This window comes from Stigmatopora argus, chromosome 21 (genome assembly GCF_051989625.1).
Source record: "Stigmatopora argus isolate UIUO_Sarg chromosome 21, RoL_Sarg_1.0, whole genome shotgun sequence".
In the NCBI taxonomy this organism is placed as follows: Eukaryota; Metazoa; Chordata; class Actinopteri; order Syngnathiformes; family Syngnathidae; genus Stigmatopora; species Stigmatopora argus.
The window spans coordinates 2,692,860-2,711,374 of record NC_135407.1 but is presented as its reverse complement, the minus strand read 5'-3'; the positions used below and the strand labels follow the sequence as shown (position 1 = coordinate 2,711,374).

Sequence of the window (18,515 nt, the reverse complement as noted above, 5' to 3'; positions counted from 1 at the left end):
AGGAGTGGCGAGGGCTCCCGGTGCAGTCGGCGTTAAATGAAAGTTCAACAGCCGAGCGCATGAGAAATTCATGATGTTGCCTGCGTTTTCCGCTTGTGAGCGGAACGGAAGTGCTTTCTGCGCATTGGCTATTCTGTTTGCCGAAGTTGGCCTCACGACAACAAACATGACAATCGGAAGTCGTATTGGGAGAAAAAAAAATAGAATTTGTGTTGGAAAAAAGCCACTTTTTTGGCTCTCGATACTGATTACGACACCCGACTGCGCGGGATTGGTCGATGCCAATCGTATACTGACACTGTTTTTTGAAAAAATATTTCTACGGTAATACCTCGCCACTTTGCGGCTCTTTTCGGCATATATGTATGCAAAGTTTACAGTGTAGGAACAATAATTCAAACATAAAATGAGGGGGAAAAATGGTAGTCACAGTTGAATAATTTTCAGTTCTCATTTTAGTGCTTCTATATCGGTGCAACGCTATTTATTACATTTTCATGTGTATTTCTAGTTCATCGTTTTAAAAAGATGCCTACCATTTTCATTTTATAACCTGGTGCACTTCTTTAATGCTAGATAAGTGCTGCTCGGATAATACGAATGTCAGGTAAGGTTTCAAGAAAGTAGCCTTAATAGACTGTTTATGCCATTTCAGTGTTTTGAGGACGTAAAGGGCAACACGTCAGTTTGTTGTTGTGCCTGAGTGAGTACACGGTGACCTAACAAAAAGGTCAGTATGTTGCCAATGCGGGGTTGCAGGAATAAGCGCTCATTAGAGCTACTTTTAAGATGCTTTGCACCTGAAAAATATGCCATTTAAAGGAAATTCTGGTTTATGCCAAACACAATTAATATTCTTTCTTAGTTTGTTTTTTTAATTCAACAGCGGAAGTCTATGGCAGGCACTTTAAAATGATTTTCTCCGGATGCACTACTCATTTAAAGACCAGTTTAACCTCAATATTTTGGTCTTAACATCAGATTAGTGCATCATACATTGGTAAATCCTCATCTGATTGGGATTATCATGACAATGCTATATTGTATACATCATTGTCCTTCATTCTCCATCCAATGAATTAAATAACTGGAATATCGAGCTAAATGTAATTCTTCTCAATTTTAAATACCCAATTGAAATTGAAGACTCTATATATACATAAAACAAAAAATTTAAAAAATGAATGAATAAATAAATAACTAAATATGGTTTCTGTAGTCCTAGATGAAAGCTGTTGATTATCCTAGGAAATGAATGAAAATTAGGGATATGAAAATATCTGCGATTGGCTGGCAATCGATTCTGGGATAGGCCCCAGCACCAAAATTATTCTTATTATTTTTAATCAAGAAGCAAACACAGTTCCATAATAATCATAGTCCAACTTAGCGCAAACCTTTTCCTTATAATGTACATTTCCAGCCGAAATATAAACCCCAAAGTAATACTACAGTACATATAATGCTATTAGTTGGTGATTTAAATCATTTGCGGCACCCCCACCAGACACGAAAACTAAGTCGTCCATTAATTATTTTACACGTGACTAAGCCACGATTACAAAAAGTACATATGGCCACGGGGTCAAAAGTTCAAGCAGATGCTATGCGATTATAAAAGCAAAAGCAAAACAGGGTTCTCCAGTTCCTAAACTGCTGCGCAAGAAACGGGCCACGTCTTGCTCCTTCCCCGCTTTTCTCTCGTATTGTCATTGTCAAAAGCTTTCCGCTCCATTTGTCCCCGTCAACAACGAGAAAGGTTGCCCCGGGCCTTTCCCGCTATGATCCCGCCCGCGTCAGCCGAGGTTGATGGAGGAGCCGATTAGAACGGTGAATGGACAGCCATTAGGTAGTTATCCACAAAAGAGTGAGAGCCCCCTTTCTTGTACGTGATAAGCAGCTGACATATTCTAGGAAGCAACTCAAGAAGCTGGGAAATAAAAGTGTGATTAACGCATTCTACTAAAAGATGAGTCAGGGAATTGATCGCACGCCCTTAAATTACACCCGAGATTCTCGGGGGATTAAGTGGAACAGTGTGTGTGGTGTTTTTCAGACTATAAGACGCTACTTTTTCCTCTTCGTTTAACCCGTTAGCTGCCTTTGAGTGCATTGACTTTATGTTTCGCACTAAAATAAATGGAAAGAAAATGAAAACACACTATTTACTGCTTTTACAGTCACTTAAACTTTTTTTAAATACATAAAATGAAGATATAATAGTGGCACCTTTTTGTGTGTAATCCAAAAAATACCATGTATGTCGTACGTTAATTTAAGGGCGTGCGATCAATTTCCTGACTCATCTTTTAGCAAAATACGTTAATCACACTTTTATTTCCCAGCTTCTTGAGTTGCTTATGTACTGTATATAAAAAATATTAAAAATGAATAGGCGCGTTTGTTTAGTTTTCTTTCCTTTTTCTAATTAAAATATTTAAATTAAATTAACGAGACGATATCTACTATTGTGTTTTGGTTAATTAGTTTGAAAATTTAAATAAATATATAAAAAGAGACCTGTGACTCCATTTTTAAACACCTCTTGAGGTATATACTGTAAATATATCCAGCAAATGTTAGTTAGTTAAATGTTAAAATGTGGACACCTATTTTTTAATGTGTATTTTTCATTAATTTGATGAAATTTGGGTGGCACATCTGTAACATAGCATTTATAAAGGCTACCCGACCGTCTCTAAAACATTGCAGGATTAAGAATAGCGGAGTCAATTACATCTGTTGTTTTTTTCTTAATATAATATAAAAGAATTATGATAGGGCTTGCCGTGGACCTGAAAATATGTTTAGATAGCATCATCAAAGCCTTAAGAAAGCACATTTGAGATCATTTTCCATCCATATTTCTTTTCCATCATTCATTAGCCGTATCCACAAAAGCCTGCGAGACCCGCGTCAGTTTTCACATTTGACGTTTATCTAGACTTGCCGTCATGCGTATCGTAATATAACATTGGAACACTGTTTATTTTACTTGAACTAACTTTCCGACCCATAAAAGGTCCGCATCATCATAAAACTGTCGCGATTCTCTTCAAAATGATTCAAAGTTTGACGCAACAGACGACAGATAACCTTCAAAATCACGTCGAATCTGACAAAAGGATAATCCTCACTTTGGTCCCGCAAATCCTGGTATCATGTGCCTCTTTTTTTTTTTACTAAATGCCCAAGTTGAACAACATGTTGACCTTTGCGTGTCCGAGGACTGAATGCGAGCATAGTGCCAGTGTGGGAATGCAAAGATTTGACAAGAGAGACTTTGTGTCAGTCTTTAGTAGCATGGAATGCATGATGCGCGAGTAACTCACAAGTGCGTGTGAGACGAGTGTGCGGAAAGTCGTTCAGTGGAGAAAGTTTGCCGTCGTTGGGAAGCAAGATGTGGCTCTTACATTATTCATATTGGAACTGAGGGATATGATAGGAGACTCAAAGTCGATTGTTAAGTGAGCAAGACACATGAGAGGCAAGGGAGGGGAGTTATAAACAGCTAATTTTCCCCTTGCGTTTGTAACCGACATTTCTGGAAAATAAGTGCATAAGAGACCTGTAAAAAAAAAAAAGAATCTGTGTATCCAAGCCCAGAGGGACAAGTATTCTTCTATGATATACAAAATACTAGGGCATACACCGTGACATTTTCAGAGGTTGGCATATGCATGAGTAAGTACGTTCATGTAAATTGTGAAAATCAGTCGCTCTTTTAATATCACAACGTCTGAATGGAATAATAATTTGACCTTAGTGTGGAAGCAATGTGATAAATACCAGTGGCGGTCCGTGCATTTTCTCGTAGCGCCTTCAACGGGTAAAATCCACTTCCTAGCAGCATTTAAAGATAAAATACAAATACTGGAGCTTTTCAGACATTACAACCGGGCCGGGGGGTGATTTTCCTGGGAAAAGACAGTTTGGTAGCTCTGACTAATGACTAGCCAATCATAGTTGGTGAAAGCGATGTCGTATCCCTACGCCTGCGACAAGGCAATGACGTATCCCTACGCCTGCGACAATGCATTGTGGTGTTGCCAACTCGAAATCTGATTGGTTAAAGCAACAGTCTTATCGACGCTTGTTCAAAGCGGCAGAGCCCGCAGAACTGATTGTGAAGGCCTTGAGGCAGATTTCTGACCCTGGCAACAAATAATGGCTGAAATGTGATTGGTTAAATGCTTCAATATGAAAACACACATCTGGAAGCAGTGCAACCAGGGGGAAAAGCAATGAAGGGAAGCTAACAGATAATTTGGAATTATTTAATAAGTATTGATGGGCAGAATATAATATATGATTCAGATATTTCTTAGCCCCGCCACTGATAAATACTAAATCAAAGAATGCAATGCTTTTCTGGAGGGACGTTAGGAAAATGCAGGAATTAGTTGGGGGCGGGAGACTGACAAAGTCAAAGAATGGTGGTGAAAAAGAGGAGAAGGGGGAGTGGACGCAAAAGAGAAGCAAAGTGTGTGCTGCAGCCTAACGGCCTACTTTTCTTCACTTTGGAGGATTCTCCAAGAAAGTCAGGAAAAGCCTGCGTTGCACAGTGAAAGCAAATGAGAGCGAGAGGGGAGAAATAACTACCTTGGTAGGTAGGTCGGCTACTCAAAAGTGCTCCAAGTGTTTTTACCCTTTTTTTTCTTCCCGTAACTACTTGTGTGTCATGACCCGCGAGTGGTAAACGCCAGTTACGAGTTTTTTGGCGAGCCCAACGAGAAATGCGGCAGCCCGCTGTAATTAGGGTAAGTGAAATTGGATCTGCGAAGATGGTGCGGTGGCCGCGCGATGTACGTCTCGCTTAAAATACTTGGAAACGCTGGAATCGTTGTGATTTTCTTCCCCGTTGTCGTCCCACGCGCATCATTCTTTCCCCATAAATTGTGGTCGAGTGGACTGTGTTTATTGAGTCACTAAAAACAACGAGAACAATGCGGCATGATTTCTTTCCTTTTGCTCGGACTGCAGAGCCCTAAAGTCCAAAAATAACATTTCGATGCCTCGCTCTTGGAAAAACATGCGGTTTACAAACGGCTTGTCCGTCCTTCCTTGCGGTTCTTCAAATGTTTGGTTTTTGTTTAAAATATAGCATTGTGTTGCAGTTTCAGGCGCCACTACTCGATTCTTCCATGTCTTTAAATAGATTGTATTTATCATTACAGGCAGGGATTGATTTGTTTTCAATGCCAATGACTCCGATAGATGTCCAAACAAGGTTGAATGGAAGGGGCAGGGATTGACCTCAGATGAGGTGGAAGACAAAAATCCAATCAAATTCTACGACCCGGATTTGTTCGCTTCAATCTCTATCCGCGACCTGACCCCTGTGCCACTTCCCCTTTCCCGGATGGCGTCCCGGTTCCTCCAGGTTAATCTCCCGGCGGAGCAGATGCATGTGCTCATTAACCCGGTAGCACCTTCTAAGAACGTCATTAAGTGTGGAACGGGAACAAGAATAGCCGTGATTATCCGAATGTTTCTTTTCTACTTTCCGATGGAGAGGCGATCGCAAGAAAGTCGAACCGCCCGCTACGCTGATAAACAGTTACGATGGCGGTGTTGCCAAAAAAGCTTTGACTAAAGCCTCGACTCCCTCCAGTGTCTTTCTATCCACTCACTCCATTCCAACGCCACTGCAGAGTCTCATGAACATGCCATGTGGAATAAATGAGCTCATTCATTGCACTTCCATAAGTTTGCTGCCCACCCCTAATGTAAACACGCCTGGAGAAGGGTGTAGCTGACAAGCTGACAAACTGACAAACTGACGTTGAGGGTAAACCGTATTAGTACACTCGGTCATATTATACAGTTTAAAAAAGGGAGCCAATAGGGTGGGATTGAAAAAAAGCTGTTACTAGCTACTAGGCATGTCGCAATCTCACATTTTCGCATGAGTTAATCCCGCCTAATTTGAGTTTGTTCTATTTTTTTCTGCCCAAAAAGAGTAAGCTATTTTTTTTTCTCCAACGTTATAGTCATATGAAATGATTATTAGTGCAGAAGTGGTTTCAACAAAGCAATAATGAAAATTCGTAAGTGAGCAGCAGAAGATAAAGTTAAACACGTTGCTTTGCAGAGCTTCCACACAATCCTACAAAAAATAATTGACCTAATTCCAAGTCAAACTTACCGTCTACCAATGTGGACATCCCATTTTGGCTTACTAAATGTTAAGATTGTGGACTACATCATTCAAAATGTTATGTTCACATATGGGGGGCCAGTGTTTTTCTAATTATGAAAAATAGTAGTTACTATAAAGGATAAAGTGTAAGACTTTACAGGACACTGCTAGTAACCTCTAGACATGTGTCAAAGTGGCGGCCCGGGGTGCAAATCTGGCCCGCCGCATCATTTTGTTTGGCCTGGGAAAGTAAATCATGAGTGCTGACTTTCTGTTTTAGGATCAAATTACAATGAAGAGTATAGTATAGATGTATATCAAATTTCCTGATTTCCCCCCTTTTAAATCAATAATTATAATTATTTGAATATTTTTAATCAATTTTTTTCTGTGTTTTTAGTTCAAAAATCATTTTGTAAAATCTAAAAATATATTAAAAAAGCTAAAATAAAAATTGTTTTAGATCTATAAAAAATGAATATTCAGGGATTTTAATCCAGATCTTTAAATCAATGTATTAAAAATTTTTAAATATTATTTCTAAAATGGTCCAGCCCACATGAAATCGAGTTGACGTTAACGCGGCCCGCGAACCAACCCGAGTCTGACACCCCTGCTCTACGGTATATACTATTAAGGATGGGTCCCCAATACGTAAACCCCTAGTTTCCAATATATCTTACCTTTCGTACTCCAAGTTGTCATGGTCACACCGGGCATCTTTATGTTTTTCCCAGTCCTTCCCGTGTCGGCACGTCGTCAACGACACGATGTCCTTGCCGTTGTGAATGTGATGGAGGGCGTTTCTCGTATCGGAACCGATGCCGGTTAGATACCGCTTCCCTTTGAACATGAGCAGATACTTCCTCCTCGGCGGGATCGTGTTCCGGACCAACCACCCTCGCTCGCCACCTTTTTGCGGGTGGTCCTTAGAAAAGAGCGGGATGGAGATGTCAAAACCGGGTCGGTAATGTTCGGTATTGAGGCTAGCTCTTGCGAGGATGGCTTGACCGATGTTGAATCCCAAGTCCTCTGTGTAGTTGGGCCAGGTGCCCGAATAAAGATTGAAGATGAGGTGATTGCGCCCGTCATTCCAAAGAGGGTAACCCCGAATGCGGTCGTCCACGTCGGGCACAAACTGTCCTGACAACTGGTCCCGATCCAAAGTGTCGATCCCCAGCACGAACAGGCAGGCTTCCCTCGGATCCGCCGTGTGGTACCGTGACTCCACTATCGACGTCAGGATCTTTTTATAGCTTTCGGAAACCCGTTCGTTCTTCTCCGAGGGGTACACGTACACCCGGAATCCTTCAAGGCCTCGGCGGCGACACCGCGAAAAGTCAAAGCAAGTCTCCATGCGGCAGTGGCTGTCCTTGTAGACGAGCGACCAGGATTGTCGGCGCTGCCGGGGCGACTCCGACGTCGCCGGGTCGGTCTGGAGCTCGTTGAGGTGGGCGTAGTAGGGGAGGAAGGCCCGGTCGGTCCAGTTGGGCCAGGGTCGCGCCACCTCACGCTGGCCCGTCAACATCCGGAGCAGACGTGCGGGTAGCTGGACTCCCCTACCGAGGTAAAAGAAAAGCAGCCAGCAGAACGTACACAAGCCCAGCAGAACATATTTCTTGCGCGCCTGCATGGGGGCCCGTCTCTGTCTTTTGTATTTTCCGGGCACGAGCCGAGTGGGCCACTTCTAACAAGGAGCTTCCAAAGGAGGGCAGTGTGTCAACGAGGACATGGCCTCCTCCTTCCAGTGCGGCGCGGTTCCCTTTGCCATTCAGTCCGGGTTAACGTCGGGCCTCCATCCGTCTTGGATGGCGGAATTGAGCCGTCTCGGAGGCGGAATGCGCTGCGTCTGCTGATGCTGTGTGCATTTCTTCCCCGAAGAGCAATTTGTCGGCTGCGTCGGGCCACGCTCGCTGCTTCATGGTGCCTGGCGCAACTGCTGTCGGCCGGCCCCTCCTCTGGGGAAGCAAACAAACGAGAATACAGGTCAGCGCAGTGACGACTTACCAACGAGAAGTAACCCAAATGAGATCTCAACACACACACGGGCTTCATGAATTTAGTCAGAAGGACATTCCAACTGTTCCATTTACCCTAATGATGACATATTAAGCAATTGGTTACCATTGACGACCCTGAAAAATGAGCATCCACATCCAGCTATCCCGTTTTAAATTGGACATCTATCATCTAAGGCCATTGGCAGTGATTGATTTGATCACGTTTAAGTCAATGTAAAAAGTGCGTTGCCTTTGATGGGAAGGTTGACCTTACTGATATAGATTTCTAATTGTATTCATTTCCGTTTGGTTTTTATTCATTTTAATTCGATTTATTCCTAAAAATATATTTTAAAAGTATGACTTTTATATATTTTTTTAAACTATTGATGGTAATATATATATAGTATATTCTCCCCATGCCTGCATTGGTGAGATTGAACCCTCTCAATTGCCCGTCGGTATGAGTGTGCGCGTGATTGGTTGTTTCAATTGACCCCATAATTGGCTGGCAACCAATCTGGGATTGGCTCCAGCACCCCCGCACAACTGAGAAGCGAATATATAGGCCGAACTTGTACTGTACCCATTCTTAGTATACCCTGCATGACCCAAATTGTGATGCCCAACATGTCTTTTTTCCCCCAAATCACCAAAAACAATCACTTCTCTCACAATCTGATGGAAATGCATAACATGAATCAACATGCCATTTTGTTAAAATAAAAGTTTTAATCTGAATAATGGCTCCTTGGAAATGCAGCCATAGAATTGAAACAAAAAACCTACATTTGAATTATTTTACATAGACATGAAAATGAGTAATAGTGTATTATTTTACTATGTTCTACTTATTACTAAGCATGCAGAGTCAGTATCTCTTCCAAAGCTCCATGAGAAAGATTAGAATGAAGGCGGAGGGGAGGAAAAGTTAAGCAGCTCAAATGAAAAGAAGACTATTACTTTCACCATTTCAGTTAAGTTCTTAACGGTTGCCATTTTTTCGGGCCTCAATATATACAGTACGTGTGTGCAAGTGTCGGGGGGGTTCACAGTAGATGACAGTGTTCCCCCCGCCAGCGTTCACACAAAGGCAGCTTTCACGACTCACCTGCCCACGTCCTCCACCACTCATTCACATTCCTCATTACTCGAGCCAAGAAGTGATGGCGGCATCACCGTTGCAACGACTGGGAGAAATAATACCTTCTTTGATATGAATGAGGCCGCTATAATAATAATTTGATCCGTTACACGTTTTTTGCGGTCTCAGCGAGACGCAAAAAGGGACGTTATAAATCCGCGCGTTTGCTTTCCTATGATTCTTTTCATTGGGGTTGGTATAAATTGTTTTGATAGTTGATTAATGACTCATTGTGTCATTAGTCCAATTATATATACATTACTTATTGTTGGAACCAAAAATTGTGCTTGCACCACTGAAACGGAAAACTGATTATAGTTAGTGTTATGCCATTTTTAAAATGTTAAAATAATTAAATAGATAATCAACCAATCATTTTGAATAAATGTATTTTTGTTTTTCCTTTATCTGTCGTCATTTTAGTGTTTAAAAAAAAAATCAAAACGGGTTAATTCCAGTTAAAATTGGCCATACATGATGAAATCCAAGTATTTTTTCAAACACTTCATAACGACTATTTGACAGGGCATACATATTAACTAATTGGCTGCCATTAATGACGCTCGGCATGAAATCCATCTTTACTGAGCGGTCATTCGACGGCTGTCGGCCCCAGTCAAAATAGAAAGAACGTTTATCGCAGTCAATGGCGGTCGATGAGTTCATTTATCAACTCATCGGCGGCGTTTGACAGTGATGGACGAAGCAGGGTGGCTTTAAAAATGAGCTCTTTTTTTACACTGAGCACATACTTTGTCAAATTAACACTTCTAACACTGAAACTAAGGAAACGCATCACCATCACTTCTACTCTTTTATGAAGACGTGGAAAAAAATATCCATCCATTTTTAGCAGAATGGATTATTGCAGTGGTGCATTTACTGGTCTTACCACTGTATATTGATTTTTAATTTCATTTTGTTGATTTTCTGGGGGTTGTTTTTTGTTGATTTGAATTAACATTGCGCAACTTTGTGTTGAATTGTGCAAAACAACTGAAAGAAAGTATTTTATACAATCAATAAACATTTGAAAGCAACTGCCTCAGTCTATTCTCTAATCTTCAAAACTCACATAGCTGTCACTTCTGATATATGTTAGGCTGCCGCCGTTCCATATTTGTCAAAGGCCATAAACTAGTCAAAGAAAAAAAATATTTCCCTCCTTTGAAGTTCCAGCGGGAGTGGCGTTCAATTCGCCTCGTAACTTAGCATGAAAATAAGTAGTGTCTTTCTGCGGGTACGCCCTCGCATCCCAACGCAAGTTTCCAAAATAGACGCCGGGGATTACCGTAACAGACTGTTGCTGTCAGTAATTCACATTTGCGTGATTAAATGATTGATTTCTCCTTTGCTTTTTTTAATCTATTCTCCCAAATAGACAAGAGAGCTGCTATGTTTCACTGGTATACGGTCGATTGGTCGCCGGTCTTTTGGTCACCGATCTTTTGGTCGCCGGTCTTTTGGTCGCTCGGAAGGTAAGTGATAATTACCATTTAAATCGTTGCTCAAATTCCCTAAATAGAAACTGTGAATTATTATTTAGTCATACTTAATGCCCTAGTAATTATTAGGCTAAAGAAAAGCTCCAAATTTCCCGGACTTTTATTGTTTTTTGTTGGAGAACTTGTTAAGACCCTGACTGATGTCGCTTCTTAAAGGGACAGCGCATGTACATACAAACTCTTATACACTCACATGTCGGCTCAGTGAAACTGCTCATGGCCATTGTTGGCTTTTATTGATGCGTAGACCGTGTTGTTTTACCTTGTTTTGTCGCCGGTCTTTTGGTCGTCGGTCTTTTGGTCGCCGGTCTTTTGGTCGCCCGTTGTCGCGGTCGGGGCGACCAAAAGGCCGGCGACCAAAAGACGGAGACCAAAAGACCGGCGACCAATCGACCGCACACGGTTTCACTCGGTCATAAAACAATGGTGAAATGAGCAAAAATGCCGTGCTGTTTTTCCCACTTCTGAGTGATAATGCCTCCTCGAGGGTGCAAATTAGCGAGGAGAGACACACTCACGGATGCCTATAAGTACCTGCTCTAAGTAGCGGTAGAGGTCCGGGGGTCACACATCAATCACGAGCAACTATGGCAGTGAAAGCACCGGAGTACGAGCCACCAGGCGCAATAAATTGCACGGAGGCGTGAAGGTGGAAAGAAAAAGGGTTCAAGGTGAGGTGAGCGTTGGCAGGATTGTACATTTTATCGTACAGTGAATGCCAACAGGGCTTTTCAATTATTCATGGTGGAATATGGAATCGGGAATTGCGTCGCTTGTCCCCTTATTGTACTCGAAATGAACTCGATATCACGAGAAAAAGCGAGGTAACCGCGTTTTTTTGGGGGGGACCATTATACATTGGCTCACATTATGACTCAGAGTCTAGCGTCGTTGTCTTTCTAGTTGACTTTGCGTCCATTTCCAGACACATCTGGTACTTTGTTTTTACTGGCGACCAAGTGCCGACGTATTACTTTGGCCAAATGAGGTGTAGGGAAGAAAAACACAAATCTTGCGGCCGAGCTGGGCTAAAATTAAACGCTGTGATTAAAGGCCTTACATGTGACAGTAGTAGTGCAGAGAACCAGAGGGGAACTGGACCGAGTAATTGCAGAGGTGGCCAAATTGATAGGCTATGTAAATGCAGCATTGAATATGTCACAAGATCAAATGGACTTGTGCGGATTGCTCATTTGTGGGGAATTATGGTTCCTTCTGAGGTGAAAGACAGTCTGCTGAGGTTAAAGAGGCAGAAAAGGCCAATAAGGATGAAAGATTTCCAAAACACGCCGCTTTACACTTTGTGTTTGCCACCCACGTTTGTAAAATAATAAAGATAAATGTGACATATTCATTCATTCTTTCCATATCTTCTCCAAAGGTAAACATTGGCTAACATTTACAGTGCTACGCATCATTAATCTCCATTAATCGCATTTAATCGATCAATGATTAGAGCGCCATTTATTGTGATGGACATTTTAATGTATCACATTCAATTCAATTCAATTTATTTGGCAGGAACATGATGAATAATGCAATTCATCTTTTGTTTTACTTGGAATTAAATCTTATAACAAATAATGGAGAATTAGTAGGAAGAAGCATGAAAATAATTACATTGGAAAAATCATTAATACATTACCTGCTATTGAATAATCGCGATAATTCTACTAGCGAATAGTGCGACTGTTATTTTTCATTTTAGTTTTACTTAGAATTGTGGAAATAAGGTAGAATAAAGCAAAACATATCCCAGGATGATAAATAAATAATGGCTGCCATCACAAATCACAAATCATCAAACTATGAATCATGCAATTAATCATTTTTACTCTGGTTTTTACTTCCAACCAAATCTTAAGACACTTTTGAATGGAGTCAAGGACTTGAGGTCGAATTAATAACACAAAGTAAATACATAAAACGGCTATTGATTAATCGCAAGTAATCAACCAAGTACTCGCGCAGTTCTTTTTGTTTTGTTTTTGCTCGTAACACACATAGTACATTAAATAAAACTGAACCAAGGAAAATATGCTATATCCAAAACTAAAAACATTCAAATCAAAGCTTAACGAACATACTCCCCACGAGACGCCACACTTCAACGCTAATGAACCCAGCGTACACGATCTCCAAGACGTCACCGCCACCTTGGCAACACAATGAGAGCGTCAACGTTAACACGGCGGGTGAAACCGAGCCGCAACAACTGCGCGGCTGGTTCCAGTAGGATTTCTCTTGAAAATCTGCTCCAAGCAGAGTTCATAAAACATGCAAGTCATCTCATGTGCATCGCCGTGCTTAATTAGGCTGACCTACAAACAATCAGACCTTGACATCACTTGCAAAAATAAGAGATAAACAAGGAACTTGACCTTAACCAGAGAGATGAAAATGTCTCCATTGGGGAACACTTGCAAAATGCATGTCTTTTTTTTCCATGAGGGAAGGGATGTTACAAAACATCACATGCGTGTAAATTTGCCATTGAACTGACGAGTTGTCGTATCCGAGGGACACGGCATCAATCAGAGGGAATCCGTGCAAAAGCGGGTTGTCAAAATCTGCCTTTCCCAAGAGAGCGCTTCCGCTTGATTCTGGAGAACGAGGGGGTTTATTCTAGGAAATTCTTCTTTCATTAAAAAAAAGAAGAAAAAACATTCTATGTTGCTTTAAGACTATGACCTTCCCCTTAATATACTCTAAGATGGAGATAATGAGAACATTTGAACACAAAATTTTGGTCACTAAGTTTAGAGACTTTTCTGTGCTGGATTTGTTGAAAGAAAACCCCACAGCGGCCCCCTGGGACCGGTTTGCCCACCCCTGGCAAATCGTCAGGCCGCTGTGGGTTTTTGTTCCAACCGATCCAGCACAGACACTTTAACCAATGAGATTTCTGCAGAGAACAACAAACCTGACTGCAATACACTTATTGCACTTGTAGGACAGCAGCTTGGTGAAAAAATGTCCTTTTTATGGATTGGTATTAAAAAAAAAACACCCACTGTGGCCCTTGATGGAATAGTTTGCCAACCCCTTGCTCTAAACCTTCATCAACTATCAAAATAATTATTAAGTTGCTACAACCCTAATCCGTATAATAGTACACAACACAAAGTAAAAAAAAATGCAAATGAAGTCATACAAGACAAAATTTTAAGCCTGATTGAGAACCTTGATCAAAATTAGAAAAATTACGCCTATTCTAAGACCCTACTAAAATCTGATGTTGACATAGGCATGATGACTACAGATAAACTACATAGATAAACATGCTTTCCCTTTCAATATTTCTTTTGTTTCTTTTTTGTGCTTTGTTATCACTCATTACAGGTGCTCACCTGATCAAGTGCCCATGTCACTCTCAAGAAACACAGTTTAAAAGCTAACTTAAAATCAGATTTCGGCAGGAGGTCCAACCCTGTTTAGACCCGAACCAATCCATATCTGCATCCCCCTCCCCAAACATATGATTCCAGCCAAAATGCCCGCTTATGTGCAAACACAAGCGAACATTTCGAGCATCTTGGAGCATACAGCTGCCGCCCCATCAGTCATTTATTTACGTGCACGATTAAAAATAGCAAAGTGTTGTACTAGTACTGCACTTTACCTCAATATAAAAATACTCGCGTCTATGACACCATGCTGCTGTAAACAATACATTGTTTTGACAGAAATCCCATCGCACTTCCTCCCAACACACGGACGGCACGGTAGGGGTCTTACCGGGTGGAGATCCGAGCTCTAGTGGGTGGTTTTCCTTTTCACGCCACGTCCGAACATTTGACCATGAATTCAGCACGCGGACTGGTCTCCCTTGGTCGGGGTATGAATGGACGGGATGAGCTTGAAATGATCCATTTTCCACATCCACTACCAGAGCCATCGGCGCCCCGCCCCCAGGCGCCTCTGATTGGCTCAGACGCTCCTACGACGTCTTGACTGTATACACAGGAAAAACAAACACACGAACACACACACAGGCAGAAAAATAAATAAAAATAAATAAATAAATAAAAAACTCCGAGTGTACCTCGGGATTCGACCGCGAGTTGAGAGATTTATGACCCAATTAGACGGGAGGGGAAAACCAAGTTGTTTATAAGAGTGAGAGAATGCAAAAATGAAGAGGCTTGTATAAGAGACAATTGTGGAAAAAAACTGGTTCAAATAAATGTGGTAATGATTACTTCGTCAATTATACTCGAAGACAATACATTTAAATAAACATTACTGTAGTTCTTATTTTGATAAAGGCAGTTATAGTATGAATATTTTCAGAATAACAGAGACCTGTTTTTAGCTGTTTTTTTAAGGCTAAATTATTATTTGGTATTTTATTTATTTATTATACATATTATATTAAACACAGTCAACTGTTATTTAAAAATATCAATTTAATTTAAATATTAAATACAAAAATATATTAAAATATTTTAAAATTCATTATTTTTTGAAAATATATACTTATACAAAAGTACACAAGTGTTGGTCACCCAATTTTTCACATTTTTCAGGCTGTTCTACAGTGAATTCCAAATTTGGACAAAAGGTTAACTCGTTAACTGCAATTTTAAGGGAAATTAAACGGTCATCATAATTTTACATTGCACTTTTTACTGCTAAATTTCTTAGAATTTGGTGCCCTCATCTGGTTGAAATGTGTAACCTGCATTTTATAGTATTCACCGTTTTGTTTTGTTTTGTTTTGTTACCTTTGGTTTCTCTTTCATTTTGGATTGCACAAGAATATACGATAACTATTAACACATTATTTTGCAAATATACGAATACATCCTTCATTAAAAACCAAGTACATTAAGGAACTTTAAAAGTTTGTTTTGTCCTTCTACTAAGATTATAAATATTATGAGTTCCTTAATGTATTATTATAAATAATTCCTTACTATATAGTAATATATTACAGACTGACTGACTTTCCAGTGAAAATCCAGATTCACATTCCCTACCAGTAGAGAGCAGTATAGCAGCAACACAAAGCCTAACAGAAGAAGAACCTGCCCAGGTCAAAAGTTGGAAAATTCTGATAATTATTTTACATCGAGACAGGAAAAAAAAAACGTCATACTACTTTGTATTACTACGGGCATTCGGTGAGTCTTTATATAGTAAAAATAAAACTATAGTCGATTTATTTGGTTTGCTCGCAATGTTTAGGATTTTCCATAAACAGTTGACAGGTCTGTCGGTTTGTTTCATAATTATGGAAACTATACGTCAGGGCAAAAAATATCAGATTAAGAATGTTTTATTGACGTTTTGTCCATAACATTTTGCTGCCATTGTCATGCGATCGACCTCAAATCCATTGGATCTAGAATTGCTAGCATTTAATAACTCTCTCGCCATTGACGGCGATAGATGTCCCAGTCTTTAAGAACTGGACGTCTTACGGCGTCAATGGCAGATAATGTTTAAATTACATTGAAGCTGTTTTAAAAGTACCAAGGTTATGGATTCATCATCTTAGTTTAAGATGCCAAGGTGTTAAGTATGCCGATGTTAATTTTGTGTCACAATTCTGCAAATATAACTTAATCATTTGGAATACATATTTGATAAACGTATTGAACACCATTTCTCATCTGGCTTTTGTCTCACAGAAGGAATTAAACATGAACAACATGCTGAAAATTCAGGAAAATTGTGTCGTGGCACTCAAAGAATGGGAGCGTCGCTGGCACGAAAACAGAATTGGCTTTCACAAGCCACAAGTACACAAGTAATGACTATATTTTATGTTTTCATTGGGGAAATCACGCTTTCTAAGGAAAACCATAATGTTATTTTCTTTTTTCAGAATGCTGGAGGGGAACATTGAAAAAGTTTTGGCTGGGCGGACGGGAGTTCGCTTTTTCTTTCCTCTCTGTGGGAAAGCTGTAGATATGAAGTGGTACATCGAATCTAACCAAAGTACTGTTTTCTCTTAGTAAAACTGCTTTTGAATTATTTATCGTTTTTATGTGTATTTTAGGCTAGCAGACATGGGCCATTCGGTGGTCGGAGCGGAGATTTCGGAAAAAGCCATTCAGCAGTTCTTTTCGGAGAACGGCTTGATTTACAGCGAGGAACTTGTTCCTTCTATTCCCGGCGCAAAGCTCTTTAAGGTAAGTTCATTTTTAGAAACAACTGCCCAAACATGACCAATTTCATTTATATTTCCTCCTACAGAACTCTGAAAAAAACATCTCCTTGTACAATTGTGATCTGTACAGTCTATCCAGGTATGTAAATTGCCTGTATTTGCATTTTTTTTTTAAATGCTTCTATTTGTTAAAGCTTCTTCTGCATTATTTATTCCAGTTCAATTATAGGTCAGTTCGGAGCTATTTGGGATCGAGGCTCTTTGGTGGCCATCAACCCGAGAGACAGAGAAAAGTAATAACGCAAATATTACCGTGTTTTCCCAGTGTAACTTCATAACGTTTTTCCACAGATATGCTTCTCTCATCGTTTCTTTGATGGCCAATGACTGCAAATATCTTTTGTCCACACTCGTATACAATCCGGAACTTTATGAAGGTGACTTTTCAGACAGACTGTGTTAAAAAGTGAAAGCAAAAAAAATAACAACAATTAATAAATTGATTGTACCATCATTTTAGGCCCTCCATTTGCTGTACCTGATGAGCAAATATATTCCTTGTTTGGTGAGTACTGAAGAAACCGCTTTAAGGATTTTTTTTAGGTATTTGTGCTGATGCTAATCAACATTTTTTGGGTTTTTTTGCAGGAGAAAAGTGCAATGTGGAGCAGCTTTTATCAGAAAATGTGATTGAAGATAGACACCGGGCCTGGGGTCTCGACTCCCTGATTGAACAACTCTACCTCATTCAACCAAAGTTGAGTTAAAACCAGCCCAACAATGTTAAATAATCATTACAATCTTTCAATGGGGAAAAAATAGAACTACTTTTTCACATGTTGATTTGTTTTTGTCCTTCCTTCCATAATTGGAATTCCGCTCAAGCTTCCAAATCATTTGAACCATGCAATTTATTGTGGTTTGCAACATGCAAGAAGGAAAACAACTTTGATTTGGACGATTAACCAGAGAATTACGCTAACACAAAGGTCTATTCTTGTTTAATGTAGCATGTATCTTTGCTGATGTTGACAAATTATCGGAATACAATGTGGAGCAGCTCCAATATTGTTTTGAGTGTAAAACTCTAGAATGGCCTTGAAGTTAAAAAATAAAAATAATTAAATAGATAAATCATTACTATTTACTGTGCATTAACACATTGTGAGTTAATAGATTAATATTTCCTTAAAATGACAAATACTACTTTGGACATCATTATTATATATAATATATGTATACATATATATTAATTGCAATTAATTCAATTTATGTATTTTTTATAACTGCAAATTAAGTCATTATCACAGGAACAGAACTCCATTTGAACTCGGAAGGTTGGCAGCAATTGTTATGTAATTCATCTATGTTTGGAACCTAGCCACTATCCGTAAGCATATAATAGCAAAGGTTGATTTCATGGCACGAAAATGTTCGTTTGCAATTGTTATGTGATTAAAATAACGTTGTAATTTATACCTTCAGTGACTCCTTCCATTCACACATTCATACCGAGTTAGAATTTGAATACAGAAAAAAGCCCAAATCGGCCCAAATGGTTAATTATTTTTTAATCTCTTCGATGAAATGACAAAAATAAACGAAG

At 39.8% G+C, this 18,515-nt stretch overlaps 2 protein-coding genes across 3 annotated transcripts in view; one reads left to right on the top strand and one right to left on the bottom strand.

The window, feature by feature from the left end:
- The window catches only part of ext1c (exostoses (multiple) 1c), a 41,516-nt gene extending 26,786 nt beyond the window's left edge, over positions 1-14,730 (bottom strand). The window contains exons 1-2 of the mRNA XM_077591151.1: positions 14,530-14,730; positions 6,826-8,100 (exon numbers count right to left, since the gene is read on the bottom strand). Coding sequence (XP_077447277.1) covers positions 6,826-7,775 — 950 coding nt within the window. The 5' untranslated portion in view covers positions 7,776-8,100; positions 14,530-14,730. The remainder of the gene's footprint in view (positions 1-6,825; positions 8,101-14,529) is intronic.
- Positions 14,731-15,799: 1,069 nt separating this feature from the next.
- Positions 15,800-18,385, top strand: LOC144067405 (putative thiopurine S-methyltransferase). Of its 2 annotated transcripts, none has more exons than XM_077591155.1 (9): positions 15,800-15,917; positions 16,428-16,546; positions 16,625-16,717; positions 16,799-16,931; positions 16,996-17,048; positions 17,128-17,202; positions 17,261-17,346; positions 17,430-17,474; positions 17,558-18,385. In XM_077591155.1, exons 2-9 carry the CDS (start codon positions 16,440-16,442, stop codon positions 17,674-17,676), a joined length of 711 nt encoding a protein of 236 aa, XP_077447281.1. In that variant the 5' UTR covers positions 15,800-15,917; positions 16,428-16,439; the 3' UTR covers positions 17,677-18,385. The 2 variants fall into 2 exon arrangements, with proteins under 2 accessions (XP_077447281.1, XP_077447282.1); XM_077591156.1 differs by having other exon boundaries at positions 15,839-15,917; positions 16,431-16,546.
- Positions 18,386-18,515: the final 130 nt, after the last annotated feature.

Coding starts and splice junctions, on each gene's coding strand:
- LOC144067405 (XM_077591155.1), top strand. CDS start 16,440: ATGAACAACATGCTGAAAATTCAGGAAAATTGTGTCGTGGCACTCAAA. Junction 16,547..16,624: donor CACAAGCCACAAGTACACAA/GTAATGACTATA, acceptor TTCTTTTTTCAG/AATGCTGGAGGGGAACATTG. Junction 16,932..16,995: donor CCGGCGCAAAGCTCTTTAAG/GTAAGTTCATTT, acceptor TTCCTCCTACAG/AACTCTGAAAAAAACATCTC.